At 44.2% G+C, this 20,541-nt stretch overlaps 1 protein-coding gene across 7 annotated transcripts; it reads right to left on the bottom strand.

Annotated features, from left to right (window-relative positions):
- Nucleotides 1-255: 255 nt before the first annotated feature.
- usp2a (ubiquitin specific peptidase 2a) lies at nucleotides 256-20,024 on the bottom strand. 7 transcript variants are annotated; one of them, XM_012836196.3, is made up of 14 exons: nucleotides 19,790-20,024; nucleotides 17,597-17,691; nucleotides 14,045-14,817; nucleotides 4,782-4,832; nucleotides 4,175-4,298; nucleotides 3,885-3,996; nucleotides 3,496-3,606; nucleotides 3,030-3,094; nucleotides 2,821-2,924; nucleotides 2,481-2,561; nucleotides 1,990-2,068; nucleotides 1,694-1,801; nucleotides 1,467-1,587; nucleotides 256-471 (listed from the first exon to the last, which is right to left on the bottom strand). In XM_012836196.3, the coding sequence occupies exons 3-14, from the start codon at nucleotides 14,771-14,773 to the stop codon at nucleotides 387-389; spliced, it is 1,770 nt and encodes a 589-aa protein (XP_012691650.1). In that variant the 5' UTR covers nucleotides 14,774-14,817; nucleotides 17,597-17,691; nucleotides 19,790-20,024; the 3' UTR covers nucleotides 256-386. The 7 variants fall into 7 exon arrangements, with proteins under 7 accessions (XP_012691650.1, XP_012691652.1, XP_012691651.1 ...); XM_012836198.3 differs by lacking the exon at nucleotides 19,790-20,024 and adding an exon at nucleotides 19,412-19,560; XM_012836197.3 differs by lacking the exon at nucleotides 19,790-20,024 and adding an exon at nucleotides 18,536-18,640.
- Between the last annotated feature and the right edge of the window lie 517 nt (nucleotides 20,025-20,541).

Genomic DNA, 20,541 nt, shown 5'->3' with positions numbered 1-20,541 from the left:
ATTCAACAGGCCACCAACAGCCTCCTCTAGTTACGCTGCTCCCAAAAAAAGCTGGGAGAGAGAGAGCAGGAAAACGAGAGAAGGGAGTAGATGCAGGTTCTTTTTCTTCCTCCAGGTAGCCAGCAGAGGGAGCTCCAACATTCTCTGCAGGGGTGGACATGGCCTCTTAAATGTGTGTATGCGAGTGAGCGCATGTGTGTTTCTACACGTGATCCTGTGTTTTACGTGATCCTGTTTTTGCTGTTTGTGTGATTCTGCGTGAATGTGTGTGTGTGTGTGTGTGTGTGTGTGTGTGTGTGTGTGTGTGTGTGATGTGATGTGCCCCAAGGGGCCAGGGTCCTGTGCTCCCACTGCTGCTGTTGTCTCAGCCCCTCCTGTGAGCCCCTTTAGTTGCGAGAGGACGAGGCCAGCTCGTAGAACAGCACGTAGCCATCACTGCTGCGTACTTGGCTGGAGGACATTGGCGTTACTCTGTAAGAGAACAGATAGAGAGAGGGAAAGGAACACAGAGGGAGCGAGAGGAAGTGATAGAGAGAGGGAAATAGCTGGTGTAAGAAAGTACATCTCAGATAATGTCAACAGTAACACACTGCCTGCCCATTGTCATTATACTAATAACAGACAAACTTAGAAACTAATAACTCCAAGCAACAACCTTTAATCATCTTTAAGACCGTTCTTGGTAGAAGAGAAAAATTGATAGGCTGGCCGAATCACAGCAATGCTGAAATATGTGTATTATGTTGGACTGCTATCTACATGAGATCTCCCTGGACTATGGGCACTGTGGAGCGGCAGTAGGCGGCACAGATGGCTGAGAGAATGGTTGAGGCTTTGGGGAGGTGGTGAGTGGGAGAGAGGTGAGAGCAGAGAAGAAGAGAGAACGAGAGCGAGAGAGCAAGGCACCAAACTTTAAAGAACCATAATGACATGGCATGGCATAAGTAGCCATGGGATCTGGGAAACCAATGCTTTTAGGAATCCGTTTGAATCCACTCCGATGCATCCGGCAGGTTGAAACATGTCGCCTCATAGGTTATCACGATCAAATCCTCAGTTCCATAAATTATTCATTTGTGGCTTTTCCTTCTTTGAGTCACAACACAGCGACGTGAGAAGAGTGCGTGAGAGAGCAAAAGACAGAAGAGATCTGAATTGTGGCCGCATGCAAGCACACAAATGTTGCAAAATGCACACAGCACACGGCCACACTAACCTATGTCTTCTCTTCAGCTTAAGAGCATGTTTATTTTTGGAATTGCAAATAATTAAAGAATATACTGTGCACATTCTAACTTGGTAGGCTGCGTCTGAAGGTGAAAGGCAATGAAAGGTTTTTGCAAACAATTCAGGTAACGCTTGAATTATAGTTAGGGGCATGGGTTTAATCAGGAAAGTGCTACAAATTCAAAGAGAAGGAGTGCTTAAGAATTTTCCATCTCGGACAGAGAGGTAGAGGTCGGTACCTGGAGTCATTGAACGTGTACCACTCTCCTGACGAGGGGTTCCGACAGTAGGCTGTGTAGTGGCCTCCCATGGTGGTGCCTGAATGATTCGACACTGCATACAGGTTGTAAACTGCATCAACTGAGGAGAAGAGGACAGGAGAGACAAAGAGAGACATGGGTTAAAAATAAGGATGATAATAATAAAGACATGTTTTTTAGGTCCTTTCATTGGAGATAGGACTCACCACTGCTTCCAGAGGCAAACTCTCTAAGGTCCAGGTCCTTGAGTGGGAAGTTTACAAAAGTGGATAGTTTGCTGGTTCTGACCCTGGCTTCAGAAAAACGCTTCAGATCTGGAGGAGGGGAACGGTCAAGGCAAATGCATATCCACTACAGAACACCCCAAACCAAACGTGGAGAAAATCTCACCGCACAATTTACCGACCAGGTTACCTTCTCACAATGTAGGCAATGATGAAGAGTGTTCAGCATCTATTTTTAAGCACAATACAAGTTATCTATCCATATTCAGAAAGGATACGTAACACTAAGATTTTTGGAAACTTCTGTACAGTGAACTTCTTTGTGCATCTTCGCCTTGCCTTACACCTGTAGCAGGTCTAGAAGTATAACAATACGAGGAAGAGAAAGACATAAGTTAGTCTAGTAGAGTTCAAAAGATTATAACAAAACAGCTCCAGTGAGTGAGTAATTGAAATGAACAAGGCACACTCCATGAGTGATAACAGAGTAGCAGCACTGAGATATTGTACTGTTTGCAACACTTCAATTTACAGAGCTAAAGTTAACATGTTGCTAGGCAACACACAACGCTGCTGTTGGCATCCTATGTGGGTGGAGGGCAAATAAAATCAAAATCTATTGTCTCAGGCGACTATTTTTGTTTTATAAATAGCCTTGTTTACACAACTACAGTAGGAAAGCAACTTTCCCTCTTACTTATTGAGCACACATGGAGTTCCATATTACAGCATTTACAGTGATGACGACGGGACTAGAACAAAAACTTACAGGCTTCTCATCCCCGTCCAACACGTCTTCTTTCGTGAAGAGCCTCATGCAGTCCATCAGACTCACCTCTCCATAGCCCTTCTGGACAGAAACACAGGCACATATAGACACACATAAAGCGCACACATATACAAGCAACAAACGAGTGCACAAACACGCACACGAACAAACATACAGTCCACATATAAACACAACCACAGGAGAGAGTCGGATTTAGTTATTGTTTTCACAGCCAACATTTTAGTACTGAAGGCACAACACTCACAGCATGTGAACCCACAGTGGTGGGTGGGGGTGTGTGTGTGTGTATGTGTGTGTGCCTGTAAGCAGATGCACTGACCTTGGAGATGGGTAAGGAGAGGTCCCAGAAAGGGTCGAACACCGTGGAACAGTAGCCACAATCAGTGCATGTCAATGAGCTCTTCAGCTGGCCCACAAACACATCTGCCAAGAAGGCGAAAAAGCTCCTTAGAATCATTACACACTCACACAGAGCCCCTAAGGGCAGTATCATTCACAGAGAGTAGATGAAAAGAAAAAACAACTAACCTACGATTTTGCTGTCCTCTCTGTCAAGGTACTTACTCCACATCTTCTTCCCTTTCTCTTCATCACTGTTGAGAAGGAAAGCACTGGAGAATGTCAGGACACACGCACACACACACGCACAAATACATGGAAAGCCACACACACACACACACACACACACATGGATAGTCACACGCACACATGCCACTCTAAAGCTCAGGGGGAGCCTTTGACCTGTACCAGAGTAAACATGAACTGGGACGGAGCTCAGGACAATGACTGGACAGGTTAATGAGCACACACACACACACACACAGACACTGGACAGGTTAATGAGCACACACACACACACACACACACACACACACACACACACACACACACACACACACACACACACACACACACACACACACACACACACACACACACACACACAGGACAGGTTAATGAGCACAGATGGAGGCAGAATGGCAGGGACACTCACCGCAAATGGTCAAAGTCCTCTGTGCTGCCCCGCGGTCGCACGGTCACCCTGTTCACCTCGTTGTGCAGCCCGTCCAGCAAGAAGCGCAGAAACTCCTGAGCGTCCTGCTGACTAAGAGCAGACCGACACAAACAATATTAACATTTTGGGAGGCAGAGGGATTGTGTTCTTTATTCAACTGGCAGAGTGAATATTTGGTCAGACCACTTGTTAATTGGTACAGGTTAACTTCAAACAGCAATGATTCATACAGGGAATGAATCTGCTGCTTCAAAACCTGACTTAGCCAAGCATAGGTCAAGTAATTCTGAATGGTTCTTAAGGTTATGACAGATATGCATTTCTCTACATACAATAATGGTATGACCTTCAAGTACCAGTCAACTTACTTGTAGCCCACAAATCGGGGCGCGTATCTCTGAATCTGAGTTTTGAACTCAGAGGGGCTGACCGCCTCGCTACCTGAGGACGTCCACAGAGTCTGGATGAGCTTGGCAAATTCTGGGAAGGAGACAAGACAAGACCAACAGTCAGAGAGTGAAAACACGCACACACACGCACACGCACACACACACACCCACACACACACACACACACACACACACACACACACACACAGGGACATGGGGATACTTCTGTGTGTTTTCAGGGTGATGTCTAAGGAAGTGTGGTGCCTCACCCTCCATGAGAGCAGTGTTTGTGCGGTTGTTATTGTTGAGGTCTCTGCGGTAGGAGTTTTGCAGACAGTAGTCGCGCAGGTTCTGAGTGTTGCTAAGACACTGAAGGATGGAGTTCATAAAGCACTGGGGAGAGATGGGGAGACAGAGGTAAGCATGGCCGATCTCAGGCTATGGCTAAAGGCCTAAGCAACCTGCTACTGATTCTGCCTTTCTATCAATACAAAAACGTGAGCTTGGGCCTGAAGTTGGATAAACTGGGCACTCCTGACTCGGTTACTGAGTAATGATTTATTTTTGGATCCTCCTCAGCCTGTTGCCTGGCAAAGCCACCCCCAGCTAAACACATCCTGAGCAGGGAGATCGCATGACAAATAATCTTTGCATATGAAAATAGCTGACGGAATGTGTCACATGATATCACAACACTTCACTGCTGCTGATTTCTCTAACAGCCAGAGAAAATGGGATTCAGTGCAGGCTTGTGCACTTGTAGCAGACTGGAAGGTACAAGTAGCTTACTACTAAAGCCTGGTGCAACTAAAGTAGACATATTGGCAAATCATTTTTATGTATCTAAATGGAAGGTAAATTCATTTTTCTACTTACTGTATTCCCCAGATTGCGGAGCCCTACCAGGCCCTGGGCACTCTTGGAGTTCTGGTATGAAAAAAGACAAAACAGAACAGTAAGTTTTGGCCAAACAGAATTACATTTATGATGGTCTACAAATCATCAAGTCACAAAACCATTCAGCAATTTCTTTGTCATTTATAGCACAGTGTATTCATAAAGTCTGGTGAATACATAACAAAATAGCAAAAATTATTTATGAAATGAGGTCAACTGATAACAATAATATGGCTGCAAGGATTTGTAGGAGCAAGCACTTTACCAGTGGTGACCAGAACTACACACCTCTATTACCCAAATGAGAGACTGTACAGACCGAAACAATGATTTAACTATATATTCTGCATGACTAAAAACATATATAACTACATAACATATGCTAAACAGGCTGAAACCTGCCAACAAAAGCACCAATGCTGGCTGTAATGACACCATCCTGGGCTATGTTTACTTCAGATTTAATTCACAGTGAGAATTACCCAGCCGACCATTACATTGCCAGGCTCTCCTGCCCTAAAATAATGTGAAATGGTTCCTGGTAGAATGGTACAGCGCTCTGTCAGACGAGCCTGACACCCGACACCGTGTTGTTTTTCTGGGGTAATGTGCTGCCACGTGTTGGAGAGTTGGGCGGAGAAATATGATCCAGCTCGCCACTGGTACTCAATATAACAGTGATGTGACCCTGGCACTCCGCAGTAACCCTCACCTGGCTGCTGACTGCTCCCCAGAGGGAGCACCTGGGACAGGTACAAATGGTCCTGAGGACTGGCGGTGTTCAGGGGAAACAGAAAGGTGAGGTGATGGGTGCGCCCTTTTCCAGCTTATCGAGTTATGTGAACAGAGCTGGGAATGGCTGTGGTATTTTCACATTGTGTAAAAATACTCACCATCTGTCTTTGTGCAGAAAAGAAACGTCTCCGTGGAAAAAAGAAACCAGTTTAACTAACTAAGGATTACCTAAAGCCATCTTTCTCCCTGCATTCCATAGTGAAATGGTTGGACGAAAGCTGGCTGAACACAGAATGGTCAGTGCTTGTCACCTGCAGTCCTTGTTAATGTTAGGCTGCATTTGCTATGAGGCTCTGCGCGCGTGTGTCATCTGCACCTCTGCTGGAGGCCTGCTTGTCATCTCCCGTGATTTAAAAAAACAGGATGGCCATCAGAATCTGTTGCACTCTGCTGAGTAATATCATCAGTGCCCAAAATAGCAGCCCTCCTTTGGCACCCGCCACTCGCTCATTGGCTGAGATGACAGCCTCACGGACGTCACGGATGCCACATTAGTGACAAGAAAAGCTACTCAGCCAGCACTGTCAGCGTCCAGCTCCATTTCTGAGAGCCCCTAAACCAAATCAACATGTTCTCACACCGACACAAGTACTATACCAAAAATGGAATAAGGTTGTAACAATATTGTAACAGTAAAACACTGTACAAAGCATACTAGCATACTAATTATAAAGTAGTCATGGCAAATAAAGGGAAAAACAATCATGTGATTATGACTGTGATCTCTTGAAGGACTGTTCATAGATCTGGAGTCAGGGGCGCAGCTGAGAGAGACTGTTCACGAGCAGGCAGCTTGTGGAGTCTGCTAATGTGCGTGTGTGACTGACAAGCTACAACAAACTGTAGGCGGGTACTAATTGTTAATTACAACAGAGCCCCATGTCAGCTGGCCGGCAGTGCTTGTTTCTGATGGTCTCAAAACCTGTCAAATCCCTTGTGCACTCTACACCAATGTGTTTTGTGTTATAAAACACAGTTGAGTTGAGATGCATTAGCATAGCTCTGACCCCCTCTGATCAGTTAGTATGACATATTAATCCTCATTTACATAATGGTAATATGTTTATCTACCTATAATGTTATACTGTTACTGTTACTGTTATAGTAGGTACTTACAATTATATTATAAAACAAATAATAATGATGGTTGTGAAATTACCAAACCACATTGGTCCCAATCAGAGCGCTTTCTACAATAAGCTTAAAGGAGCGTTGTCTGTAAAGAGTGCTTGGAGATAAATAAATAAGTCATTATATGAATATGAGTTTACACTGATGTTGAAAAGACTTGATATTTTAATGGCTTCTGAGCAAAAGCATACCTCTGTGACTCTAGAACTGAGAAGGAAATTTCAAAGCTATCGTGTACTTTTAAGCACTTCTGAGAGAACATTTATTTTACATTTAGGGGAGGAGAGACTGTAAATAATGAAAGACAATGCCTAGACCAAGGGCTTTTTGTTGAGACTTAATTAGAGCAGTACCGTGGCAGCTCTGTAATCCCCTAGCCACACTCACTTTCTCTTGCTCTCCCTCTCTCCCTCACAGCCGGAAGTGGGTCACAGCGTATGAGTCCCTAGTGAGAGTAGGTGAGGAGAGACTAATCCTGCTTTTATAACTGGCTCCCTGAGAGTAAGATGCGGAGCGCAACTCCAGCCTTGATCAAAGGTAACTACAACATTAAGCGCAGCAACAATTGCTGACCATTCATATGGGCTAAACACTTTGACCCATTTTGTGGTGTGCTTTCGTATCAACATGCATGGTCCTCTAACCACGTGTTCACCATGGACAACCAAACCACATGAATGATGTTCAGATATTAGACAGATAAGTTAATACGGAAAACTGACATGTTTTCATATCAGTCTAGAGCTGGACTGGAGAGACCCATCCTGTCATTACCTGGTAACATCACATTAATATGAGGTGGGTTTTGTTTGGATTGTGAACATCAGAGATGAAGCTCTTCTTGGCATAGGTACATAGAAGCAGGGAAGACAGAGTTAGCCTTATCCTGCTATGATGTGCAAAGTGTCCGGCTCCACCTTGCTCTGTGGAATGCGGAATAATAATTAGCTGGCACAAGACTTAAATGGGTGCCGGAGAACACTCAGTTCTGACCTTCCTCTCTTTGTCAGCGGCTCGTAAACAACCCGGAGCCCAGCGGCGGAGGCTGTGGCCCCCGCTGCTGCTGACGCCTCTCCAGCCTCACACTCACACGGGAGCTGTCAAACCACCATCACACCCAGCTGGCGTAGGTAGGGCACAGGCGGTGGGATGGAGCAACAGGAGACCAGACAGATCTCAGAAAACAAGGACCAATCGCCTCCAGATACTCCTTCAAGATGTTTCACGGAATAACACATATCTTTTAGCCTGAGCCTGTGTGTGTGAGCATTAGACATGTAGGTAAGAGCAAGCAGGCCCAGTGTGGCTGAATGTGGGTGTGATGTCCATAATATGGCCTCACATATGACAAGTTGTATTTTAATTAGCACAAAGTTTCAAGTTTTTAAGAGAATAACACTGATGGCTCCTAGAAACAGTAGCATTATCATACGTGGACCATGATCACAGAGCACTCTCCTCCTCCAGCATGCAAACCATATGCCTTGCCACAAAGCCCAGCCGTGTCTCTCTGAGCAGTGGGAGGTGGAGGAAGCAGCACATCTCCAGCCTCCATCAGCATTTCCACGGCTGGGCTGCTCTTATTATATAACGCGGAGAGACAGCTGTGCGGCTCTTTACACAGCGTGCGGCTAATGCCCGCAGCCTTTCATCTCTCTCTCTTCATTATCACAGCCAGCATCAGCTGCCCAAGGGGGCTCTGGGGCACTAAATGAAGGCCTATTATAACCCACACACCTCAAAACATTTAGGCCTGCATGGCTACCTAATGGCAAAATGACACTGCTCTGTTATATTACATGTGCTGATACACTCACTGTAGGCTTTGGCAGTGTTACTAGTTAGCCAATAAATCATTGCTGATGACCCTATCATTTTTAGGCTCCATTCACTTACAAACAGTCCACTGTGAGCCCTGAAACAGCCCATGTAAACATTACACCTGCATTGCTATAATATTAAAGACTAGAGAAGGATACAAGCTGTATTAACATAGTTATATAAAATATAAAGCAAGAGTGTGAGGCGCAAGTGCAATTACAGAGAGTGAAATTAATGTATGATTATATAACCGCAAGTGACCCAACAGTGAGCTGATCCTTTACGCGGCTTAACGGGAGTGTACTGATCTCTGATTCCGAGTGTGTCACCATCAATGGAAAAGCGGATCGTGGTGCTCAACATGTATTTTTCCATAGACGAACGGAATATTTTAAGCACATAGTCAATCACATTTTGTCAAGTGCAGAAATCTTACGTTTGCATGGTATTGCTCATCAAAACAATGTGCACATACAGACTAAGGTGAGTTTCTTACCTTAGCTTGATTAATGAGAAGCCCCACAAAAGTGGACACTAACACCGAACCAGACACGGCAGAGCCTTTTCGCCGCATGTCTTGCTTCAAGAACGGGAAAGCGTTTGCCGGCGGATCCTCAGGAATGGTTACCGTGTATGACTGTCGCATGCTGAGAACGATGGCAAAGATGTGCGCTCCACGTGAGAAATAAACGCTGCTTACGTACTATGACACGAACTACTTCTGTTATTATCTTTGGTTGTCTCGAAATTTCAAGAAATAAATCGATGAGCATGTACTACGGCTGCTTTGACAACAACGTTTCAAAGATCGAGAAAACACACAATGTGATCTTAAACATTACAAAAACATAAGAGATGTAAAGCAATCCACATGTATTTACTCTAAATTCGGATTCAAAAGCTTAAACAAATGCAGTAAAATAATAGATCCCCCTTTGGACGTCAAGTTCAGCAGGCGCACAGCCTCAGCGGCATTCGCGAATCTGACCTAAAATCCACATAGACGCAAATCTGTTCATGTCTTTTTACTCCGTTTAGCTCACGCCCACATTAGCTTAGTAAAGACGTCAGGCGCTGCCTACACGCTTTTCCAACGTCAATGTTACATGAATCTACCTTTTTTTCATGAAGGAATAAACCTACACTGCATTTGTCTTATATTTCCAGTGTCCAACACGATACATGCAGTCACATATCCAACCTAATATTCCTGGACAGAACAGGGTTAATCCCAGAATCAATTTAATTCATTGCTTTAGATGATGATGCCATTTAAGAAAAAGGAAAAAAAGTGCCTCTTAAGAAAATGAAATGCTTAGTGTGCTTTGTTAATGTCTTTCTTTCAGCACATATTTGGTATAGCACAAACACATCCCTTGAAAGAGAGGCTAAATTTAGACTCTATTGTAGTACACTGGTGAGAAATGAAAACTGGGCCACTGTGCCTAATCTGGTAGTCTGGACATAGCCCTCAGGTAAACCAAGCAGCTCTTTTCCTGGCAACTGCTACTGTACACGCTTGGAAAGTAGAGTAGCTTCAGCACGTTTTAGTAATTGAGACATAATTAGAGATTGAGGGGTGCACCGTGCACGTCACCTATATTCGGCAACACAACTGTGACCTCATTCAATTAGCGGCTGTTTATAACCACCAGGTGAGCTGAGGTAACTAGAATGTTCAAACCAGGTGATATGTTTTCAGGAAACAGACCAGTCAAGCTGCCAAATATTTCTTAACACAGAGGCAGTTGGCTCCATGGTCATTCAGCCATAGATTCTTTGATTAAGCATTCAACACAGAATCCTGTCTGAGAGTTCTACATGTATATGCCTACCTGTTACATAGCAGTTATCCTACAAGAATAACACTCATTTTAGTCAGTGGGTCACGTGTAGGGACTCATATAGCACAAAGTGATTGTTCTCTGACATACATGGGTCTCCACTTCTATAATTCATTCAGGTGCCTACAGGACTAGGACATCTACAAATGAATTGCTCTGGCCATCATGGGAAATCCTCAATCAATAGCGCAAGTAATTCAATGTCTTGTCCTGCGTATAACTGATATCAATGACAAGGCATTCTTATTTTCTTGTGTGGACCTGGTGTGGACAGGTTATTACATTTCAACCAGTTGAGGCTTGGCTCCCCTGGTCATTCTTCACCTGGTCATTCTTTCCTTTTAGGCTAATCTTTCTAGCTACACTGCCGTGATGGGAAGTCTTATATGATTTTTTTGCTAATGCTCATCAATGAAGTCTGTTCTTAATAACTTAGGATAAATGTAAGGAAAACTTTTGAAATGTCTTCCTCATGCCACAACAAACAAGGCTGCTGAATGTAATGGTAATTTTGTTTCTTTGTATCCTTTGAGAAGACAGCAAAGAATGGCTAAGTTAAGCTTCATACAGCACAGAGTATACATAACACTGCATCCTAGATAAACAACTCAGTTGGCCTGATTGGATATGATTTGTTGATTTCTTTACCAGCTTCTGCTGCAGTGTTTGCATTTTGCTCCTACCTGATTACCCAAGAATCTGTTTTCAAGTGTTGTTGGTCACAAAGGCTGATGCCAAACGGCAACTCATATCTGAAATCCTTCCACCTATTGACAGTTCTGTTTACCTGGCTTCAAACAGCATTTTAGCACTTAAACCCAGGACCATACAAACAGCCTGTTTCGAAGGCAAAGAACGATGCTATGCAAGACTGTGACATCAAAACTGCATCCCCAGACCACGATGAGTGATCCTCATGTTGGTGGACAGTCAGAGCAATGGGCTTCACTCATGGGCACTTCATAAGGAGGCCTCTACCCTCTTGTGGGAAAACATGTTAGCCTCTAAGGCCAACTGAGCCCCGGGGTGGGTGCATGAGGGTGGAGGGATTGCGTGGAGCCGAGGTGTAAATGAGAGAGCAGCGTGTTCCTGCTGGTCTTGTGACCCCGGCCTGTGGACACAACAAACGTCTCGGGAACAGATTCCATCACCACCCAGTACATGTGCGTCTGGGTGTGTGTGTCTGTGTGTGTGCTTCAGTGAAAGGGAAAAAGTGGCTGTTTATGGGGGAGTGCCTGAACTGGAGCGAAGTAGGAACATGGTGAGCCTGGGGGTGGAAAAGTACAGAGCAATACACTCAAATCAAAGCCAAGACAACGGGGAGCGCTGGGTAGCGGGGGTTGGAGGGTTGGGCAGATGTTTTCTGTAGCAATTGATCCTTAAGTCTCTGATGTGGCAAATGTTTAACTTCACATAGGGTCAAAGCCTGCACATTTCCCTGAGAGAAGCAGATATCCTGAACCTTTGGCATGGTGTCCCTCAGTACAGCTATCACAAAACTATTGATCACCTTCAGTGTTCTAATCTAGCCAAGTATTAAAATTGATTCACATTAAGTATTGCTCATTTGAGATCTGCAGTTTCTCAGATTTGGTTAGCCATCACCTTGATCGCCATCATATTTTTGGAAATTCTAAATGATAAAATACCTGAATTTGCACAAAACCTAAACAACTGTGCATCTGAGCAGCCAGAAGGACACTACATGCTGTTCCACACAGGACATTCCTGAGGCAGATACAAGGGCTGCCATTCAGCCGGTGTCCTACAGCCAAAAGCATAAAACGTCTGGGCAGGATAGAATGTTCTGTCATCATGTTACAATTTAAGTGCCAACATCAAAGAGTGCGTTGGTCTCCATGCCAACAGTAGCAGGGCTGCTGCGCACTCTGGAGCTTGTTTTTACGCAGGCCCTGCTCGGGCTCGGAGGAAATGAACTGCACATCTCTCGACACAAATGACATTTTCACACATTCATGTGTAAATGTTGTGATAGTATCATATTAAGTTTAATATGGAGTCACTTTGCCACATATGAAAACAGAAACATCCTGAGAGGCAATAATCCTGAACATGAGTAGAACAAAAAAAAAAACAAAAAAAAAAAACGTTGCTTTGGATATAAACTCCATTTGAACAGCACCAGTACCGAGAGGGCTAATTCAATAAGCAATGAAATGACACCATTTCAGCCAGACATGACGGCTGAGAGAACTAATATGGCTGAGAACTGTGTTAATGCGGTTATGCTGACCCAGCCAGAGAAACAGCCAACAGTCACTGATCATCAGTCTGGGCAAAGACCCACTTGAGCCGTTTTGGGCTATTTGCTATGTTTTGGAACACCCAAATAAGGTGACCAGTGGCTCGTAATGATGGTGAAATTATCCAGCGTACCCAGAATAACAACCGTGCAGCACAACACTCCACTGTTCTACTCTACTCACCTTTCAATTCAGTGCACAAATCTGGTGCTTGATCAAGTTACGTTCTGTTCAATGTCAGTCGGCTCAGCCCATTTAATATTGGAGCTACTTGATTGGCTGTGAGAAGCCCAAACATCATTGTTGCTGTTATAACACGTCTTAGACAGCCTGACAGGATTTCTAAACTCTACATACTCATACTGAGTGTACCAGGTATTCTGGAAAAGTGTTCTCTACCATTAAACATGCCCGGCATGGAGGATAAACAAATATCTCCTGTCAATCAATGTTCCTTCCAGCTTCATGGTTGAGGGGATGACTAGACAGCTTTTAAATTAAACAAATGTCACAAAATGTCACTCGCCTTTCTGACAGCGCCTGTTAATCTATCAGTAAAGACTCAGCAGTGGCACTGTGTTATACCATGAGTGCATTCCCTCTGTTAACAGGATGTGTCAGGAAGTAATAACATCAAACAACTCTTAGTTCAATCATTTCATTTAACTAAGACCACAACTTTATAAGTACCAACAGACTGACTTAAGTCTGCTGCGTCATATTCACCTCACGCCATCATCTTGGACCATCTTACACATCTCAAGGGCCAGTTAAAACCCCAGAATATTTTTTTTTCATATGACATGGATACTACTTGTCAATAAACTTATTTATAACTGAATTGTTTTTGATTCTTCATACTGTTGTTTTTTGTGCTTGGAGATTTCCCTATTTTATTAAGCTCACACCTTGGACAGACTAAAATGTCCAATATAAACATATTCCTTGTATTAACGTCATACTTTACAGTTGCACTGTGGTTCATGGGCCCTCTGAATAAAAGCCATAAATAAAGTAATTATTAATCTGCCCACCCTGTAGAAGTTTTGATAACAGCCACCACTCCTTTGCTGTTGACACTCGTGCTCCTGTTAAAGCTGAAACAGCAGGTGCCGTGTCAGTGATCACCAGTTTGCCATTTTTTCCTCTTATCGCTATTAAAGAAGGTCAGCTGATACCAAGACACTTGCTGAAGGGAAACACACCACTGAGACATGACCTATAGCCAATGGTCTGCAGTGCCCCCCAATGGTTTGAAAGAGACCTGCAGCTCTCTGTTCCTCATAGTAAAAGCTACATTTTGAAAGTGAGCAAAGGCAGAGTAAGATTAGAAAAATGGGACAGCTAATCACACAGCAGAAGAAATAAGAGCCCTCTCGTGTCTTACCGTGGAGTCACGGGATGGAGAGCTGGAGCGGCCACTGCTGCTCCTCTCCCAGGAGGCGGTGAAGCGGCCGCTGCTGCTGCCCTTCAGGCTGCTACTGCTGCTACTGATGGCCTCCTGCGTGGAGCTGCGTGGCAGCCCGTAGCTGGAGCGGGCGCTGCCACTGCTGGTACCGTAGGCGTCGGCCGCATCGATGCCCCGGCTGCGGTAGGTCTGCCTCAGGCTGCTGCTGCTGCTGCTTGATGAGGACTCGCTCAGACCGAGCAAGGAGAGGTCGCGCGACAGGTCGCTCTGGCTAACAGACTTGCGGCGGCTGAGCGAGATGCCCGAGGAGGAGGCGCTGGTGACAGGCGGCGAGGTGGAGAGGTAGCTGGCCTGTATTGAGGGCGAGTAGCTGTAGCTGGGGTAGCCGGCGCCGCCACTCAGGCCCGAGCTGCCATAGGTCTTGACGGGTGTGCGGCTGAGGCTCTCGCTGCGACGGCTCCCCAACAGGTCGGTGCGCGGGATCGCCCGGCCCCGGTCAGGCTCGGATGACGTGCTGTAGTTGCGCGTGCGGCTGGCGCTCGACCTCAAGAAGCTGGACGAGCTGTAGCCGGACGAGGAGCTCTTGTAGGGCAGCTTGTCCCGCTCGCTGTACGAGCTCAAGCTAGGCATCAGGGTGGAGCCATATGTGCTATATTGGCTGGTGTAGGTATCAGCATAGCGCTTAGCCGTAGAGGACACGCGAGACATGCTGGGTACTCAGCCACTGGCCTCGCAGTAGCAGACTGCATTGACTACAAGAGAGAAATCAACATGAAACATATGCTGTTATTATATGAGCCTTTGCAACAGATTATAGCTTTATCAGAATTTGCACATGTTAAAAACGGCAATAAATGCATAGATATTCCATTAAAAGTCCACATTAAATGTTTTTAGGCTTAGTTTAGCAATTATTTTTCAAATTACTACACTATAGTTATAACAAGTAAAATTTGAGGGAAGATTCATGTTTCAGGAAACAAAATATGAATAAAATGCCTAATATCTAACTATCAATATCTATAGAACAACTGACCAGTCTTACTGTTTTACCCTTATTGCCTGCTAATGGCTGCTATAGCACTGCAACACAAGTGTGGAAACAGCAGCACTGACATATCTGTACAGCTCCTGCTATTTATCTGGTCAGCGAGAGTCCCCACAGAGGAACTGGATGTTAAGGTGGCACAGCTTGTTCTTGCAGAGAGACAGGGTCTTGCTCACAAGGCAGTGCAGCATCTGAATAAATAAAAGTATCTGGTGTTGTTGATCCGTGTTGGGTTCAGCTAGAAGGCTCCTATTTCTTTAATCTCTCTCTCTCCCGCTCTCTCTCTCTCCCTCCCACTCTTTCTCTCTCCCTCCCGCTCTCTCTCTCTCTCTCTCTCCCGCTCTCTCTCCCTCCCGCTCTCTCTCTCTCTCCCTCTCTCTCTCTCTCCCTCTCCTGCTGCTCATTTCAGACCATAGAGACATCAATAATTCAACACATAGATCTGGAGTAGGCAGCGTGCTGGAGGCAGTCCAAAGCACACGGCTCCATTGCGCCACTGCCGCTCTGGCCTGACGGCAGGCAAGTCTCAGGCCTGGAGGAGCCCTGTAAAGTCTCTGCGTGCACACACACACACCAACGGCTTTAAGCTACACTATCAATGCCATTTTTAAACAAAGTCCCAAATCCACATTACTTAGTGAACACTAGTTTTATGACATACTGATACTGTGAGGCCTACCTCACAGGTAAAGCCCTGCATGCTTGAAAGCCCTATAATCAAGCCATTACAAACATGGAAACCTGGAGGAGAGACATATGGTGGTGTACAGACCAACTGCTGTGTCCTTCTTCACATTTGATATGATCAAAAACACATACACAAGCAAAGCTGGCAGTCAATATATCCCAGAAATGGACCACATGTATTTATAGTGTATTGCACAAGATTGCTGCTAAGCAGGAGGGAACACTAGTGACTTCCCTTTTGAACAAGGGCACTGAGGTACACACTGGTTTGCATGCTGGCCCACTGAAACCTACGGTCAAGTGAGGATAAATCAATGTTCTATCTCCTTTAAAAGACAGTGTCTTTTAGGGGGAAATGGTCAGAAAGCAAACAGCTCCAAGTCATTCAAAGTCTTGGCACGTACCCGGCGTCAGGTTTGTCAAAGGTGATCTAATTTCTTTATGCCAACTCCTCAGAGACCACAGAACACTGGGGAATTCTATCACATTAGATGTTCTACTGTTGAGACAAACAGAGACAGCAGTCAGCACAGACATGTTGGCTTGGCTGTGGGGCCTGCTCACGGCTGCCAGACACTTAAGTGGGGCTGGGATGAGGGTAATGTGAGGATGGTGCACTATACAGTGGTGCGCCATAACACTGGTGACAGAGCCCCGCAGACTGTTTGCTCAGCGTGCGGTTTCTGTGGAGCCCATGGAGACGTAAAGCCCTGTGGTGGGTACTGTGGCATCTTGTGGTCAGACGGAGCTGACTTAGGCTTGTGGCCGCATCTCTGTCCGCGTTCTCTAACCAGCACCAGACAGAAGGCCTGCTGTCTGTGACAGACACACGCCAGCGAGCTCCTGCTCTTGCCACCACGTGGAAAACCTTAACCGCACGATACAGTGGCGGCTATCACTGCCGAGTCCATAAATAAACGTCAGCACTTTGGCACTTTTGGCCACCACCTGTTCTAACACCTTCGTTTGAGTCATCTACAAGTACTGTGAAAAAAGAATAGAGTCAGGCTGTCCAAGTAAAAATAATGTTTCATGTGAGCGGTGATGACACTCGTGCAAGAACATTCCGCCTGTTTTGTCTACTGGGCACAATTCTGAATATGTCTTCTTTTGACACTGGGGGTCTTAGGCACAGCTATATTTACCCTGAAATGTGAGCAGATAAGAGCACTGGGCCTGTGAGGGTTGGGCTGACGCCTGTGCCCCCCACCCTCACCAGTTTGTCAGTAACCTTCCTCAAAAAACTTGCTTTAATAACCACACCAAGTCCCCACATCTAATATCATCTAATACCAAGAGCACATTTGGCTCTAACCTACTGCAACAGGCACAGTGTGAGGCAGAACACTGGTTCATTTTAAAGAATTACATAACTGTTTTGAATCTAGTTTCGCAGCAGTGTTAGTAAATGGAACTTGTCACCCTGTCTATGTCTATCATACACAGTTCCTAAGATGGCAATTCAGTTGAAAATCTGTAGGTGTTGTAGGGCAGAGATAATTCACAAGCATTTGACCTCTGTCTTCCAAACCTAGGACTTCATGTAAGTCATATCATATCAGAGTAAACCAAGAGCAACTGCCACAGTAACCTAAACTGCACAAGTTCCACATGTACCATCCAACAGCAATGTGTAATATGAAGGAGCCAATCAAACGATTTCACTTGCAATACTTAAGAGGTCTAAAATAGAAATGACAGAAGTATGACAAAGCTAGCCCTCAACAGATGCTGTTTCAAGTCCAAAAGTGATAGTACTGTTATGTAGGTGTGCAGCTTATAGAATGCTTGCGTACCTGCTGTCAGTGAAGGCAACTTCTCAGTCCCAGCAGAGAGCAGAGGAGAGAGGACAGCACATCATAGCGCACTTACATTCAACTAAAGCTCAAACCTGCAAAGAATGAGACACAAATTCAGCATGTTGATCAACATCCAGACTGACTGACGCTGAAACGGTTTCCAGATTCAGGGGTCTTGGAAATGAAACAACTTGCCTGAAAATTGTAGTGATGCTTGCAAGCTACATGAATGAATACTCTGACCACATTTTTTTAAGGTTTTCAGCAGGAAACTTATAATAATAAATAATAATGATGATATAGGCTAAGATTATTTGTTACAAAGCATTATATCAACTTAAAGTTGTACTCCTTGATAAAAACAAAAACAAGATGAAAAGTAGGCCTATGTGTTTGGGTTTTCACGGAAACTAATTATTATGGTAATTATGATGTTATACAATAGGTTTCAGTGACAGAGAAAAACCAATTTACTTTCAGACTACTCAAGCATAACTTGCAAAACTTCGCAAAACAGATCAAATAAACAATACATCTTTTAAAAACACCAGGGACAAAAGTAAGTTCAGATTATGTACATCCACCCGTCACTCTAATGAGTGTTTCTTCCAAATCAGTTTACATAATGAATCACTGCATATCAAAGACCAAACAAATGTAACAGTATCACATTAGGTACAGTATAAACATGGCAACAAATCAATGTGGGTCAGTCATTGTGGAAAATTTCTCACATAATTAACAATCCTTCATGCCACTGTTAATGAACATTTCATTTAGTCAACTTCTTTTCACTTGACTGACAACAAAAGCAGCTAGATGCTAGATGTTATCCCTTATTTGGTAAGGCTTGGTACCTATGAAACTGTATACAGTGCAGACAGATGGAATTGTCCGAACAACAACAAGCAGGTAAAAACGGTACAACTGGCTCACCAGTGTTCTGTGGACAAGCGTGCTGTATAGGAGGCTGTGGCCCTAGAGTGAGTGGACCAGGGAAGGATTGTATGAGCACAGCCATCCAGAATACCAAAGATCATGTTACAAGGCTGGTAAATATAGCAATTGCCTATGACCTCTGTGGGTAACACTATACTCGGTGGCATTCCAAACCGCTCTTAAAGGACTAGCTTGCATTGAGGCTTTTTATGGGCAGAGTGGTGTGCAGCCCTGGCGGTGTCATTTATGTCCATTTTTCGATAGAGCAGCCTTAATAACAGGCATCAACGTAGGATAAACTGTACTCCATGCTGTTCCTACGTAGTAACAAGCTGCATCTCACCGTTAAAATGGACTGTTAGAAATTAACATAATGAGTCAACGTTACAGTTATTTAGTATGGTAATAACTGAACAAAAACTGCGAACTAATGCCAACCACAGCATTAGCTGATGTCCAATCAGGAGTACAGATATAATTTAGCTGCCTAAGTTACTGTCTACTTAGTTAGCTAGGTAAGCTAAAGTTAACTTCACCATTACCAAGGACATTTAACTTACGAGTTAACTTTGCAAGATGGCTAAATTAGCTGCGATAACCACGTCGAAATGAGTCTCTTACTTACCACAACATAATACCAATTTATATAACGACATATATTTCACACCAGCTGTATAGCACAAACGTATTTAAGTTGCGAAGCATATTAGTTCTACTAGCTAATTTCACTTTACTCAACGTTAGCTAGCTCGCTGTTTTGTTTTGTTGGCTGACGCGCTGCGAACCCGTTATTTATCTGGTAGTCTAGGACCGCGAATAGAATTAGATGTAGTTAACAGTGCTAATCGCGTTTTCATTAGATAGTAGCCTTACCTAATGTTACTTTCCCACAGTGGTGTTTAATGGTGTGAGTTAGCCGCCTAGGAAACGGTAACTAAAGCGGTGAGGGTGGGAGTAGTATTGAGTTAGATAACTTGCCATCTAATAGAAATTCATGACTGATGACAGGCAACAGTGGTATGCATGTGAGAAACAGCACAAGCTAGTTCACTACAAGTTAGAACAATATCGTGAGCGAAAACCGACTGGTTTCGTTTAGAAATTATTTGTTTAGTTTCGCCAGCTATCAAACTACCGGAAACTTAAGATAGGTGCATGGCTGAGTTTGAAACAAGAACATTTATCCACAATTCCCACTGTAACATTAGCTAACGTTGCCTAGCTGCTGTTAGCAACCGGCTAGCTACTTACCCTGCACAGTGAGATGTCATCCTGTTCTCTTCTTCCAGGGAGATGTAACAATCCAACCGATTAACCAAATAGTTATATCAACTAATCAAACAGATTAATTTACTGATAGAGGCAATATTTACACGTTTGGGTGTATTTGTCCTTGTTACGCTAGTAGCAAACGTTACATCCCACACTGCAACTAAATAACGGATCTCTAGCTTTAAATGTGACGTAACTTTGCCAACTCCTTTGGATGATTGGTTTACACTTGGCTTCTGACGTAATAAAATCGCCACCTCCCACACAATCACCTTGGTGACGAAAATAAACACCCCGATTTTCTGTAATAATAAACTCGTTTTTGTGTAAGCAAGCTACTACGTAAGGTAAACGTCATCCTACAACATTCTAATTACTCAAAAGCTAGCACTACTGAAGATGTGCGCAGAAGAATAATGTCGTCCTGACATGTGGTTTGGACTAAAAAATTTAGCTAGCTATCGCAGATAAGTGTAACATTATGCCGTTTCAAGTTTTATGTTACGTCTGAACAGAGAACACTATGTACTATGTGGCCTCAATCAGGGCATTCCTCCAGTGTCTTGGAGCGGACGTAGGTTACCAAGTTTTCAAGCATTCATGTAGGGAATTAAAACTTATCCAGTGGCAGCCTACAACCATCTGTAGCCTGCTATGCCCGTGCCATGTAAAATAAATATTATATGATTCAAACTGAACTTGATTAATATGAATGTGTTCAAAGTTCAAAT

Source organism: Clupea harengus, chromosome 9 (genome assembly GCF_900700415.2).
Source record: "Clupea harengus chromosome 9, Ch_v2.0.2, whole genome shotgun sequence".
NCBI lineage: Eukaryota > Metazoa > Chordata > Actinopteri > Clupeiformes > Clupeidae > Clupea > Clupea harengus.
This window is presented reverse-complemented; position numbering and strand designations above follow the sequence as displayed.

Coding starts and splice junctions, on each gene's coding strand:
- usp2a (XM_012836196.3), bottom strand. CDS start 14,773: ATGTCTCGCGTGTCCTCTACGGCTAAGCGCTATGCTGATACCTACACC. Junction 3,997..4,174: donor AAACACTGCTCTCATGGAGG/GTGAGGCACCAC, acceptor TCTCCTTCCCAG/AATTTGCCAAGCTCATCCAG. Junction 2,562..2,820: donor TCTCCTTACCCATCTCCAAG/GTCAGTGCATCT, acceptor GTTTCTGTCCAG/AAGGGCTATGGAGAGGTGAG.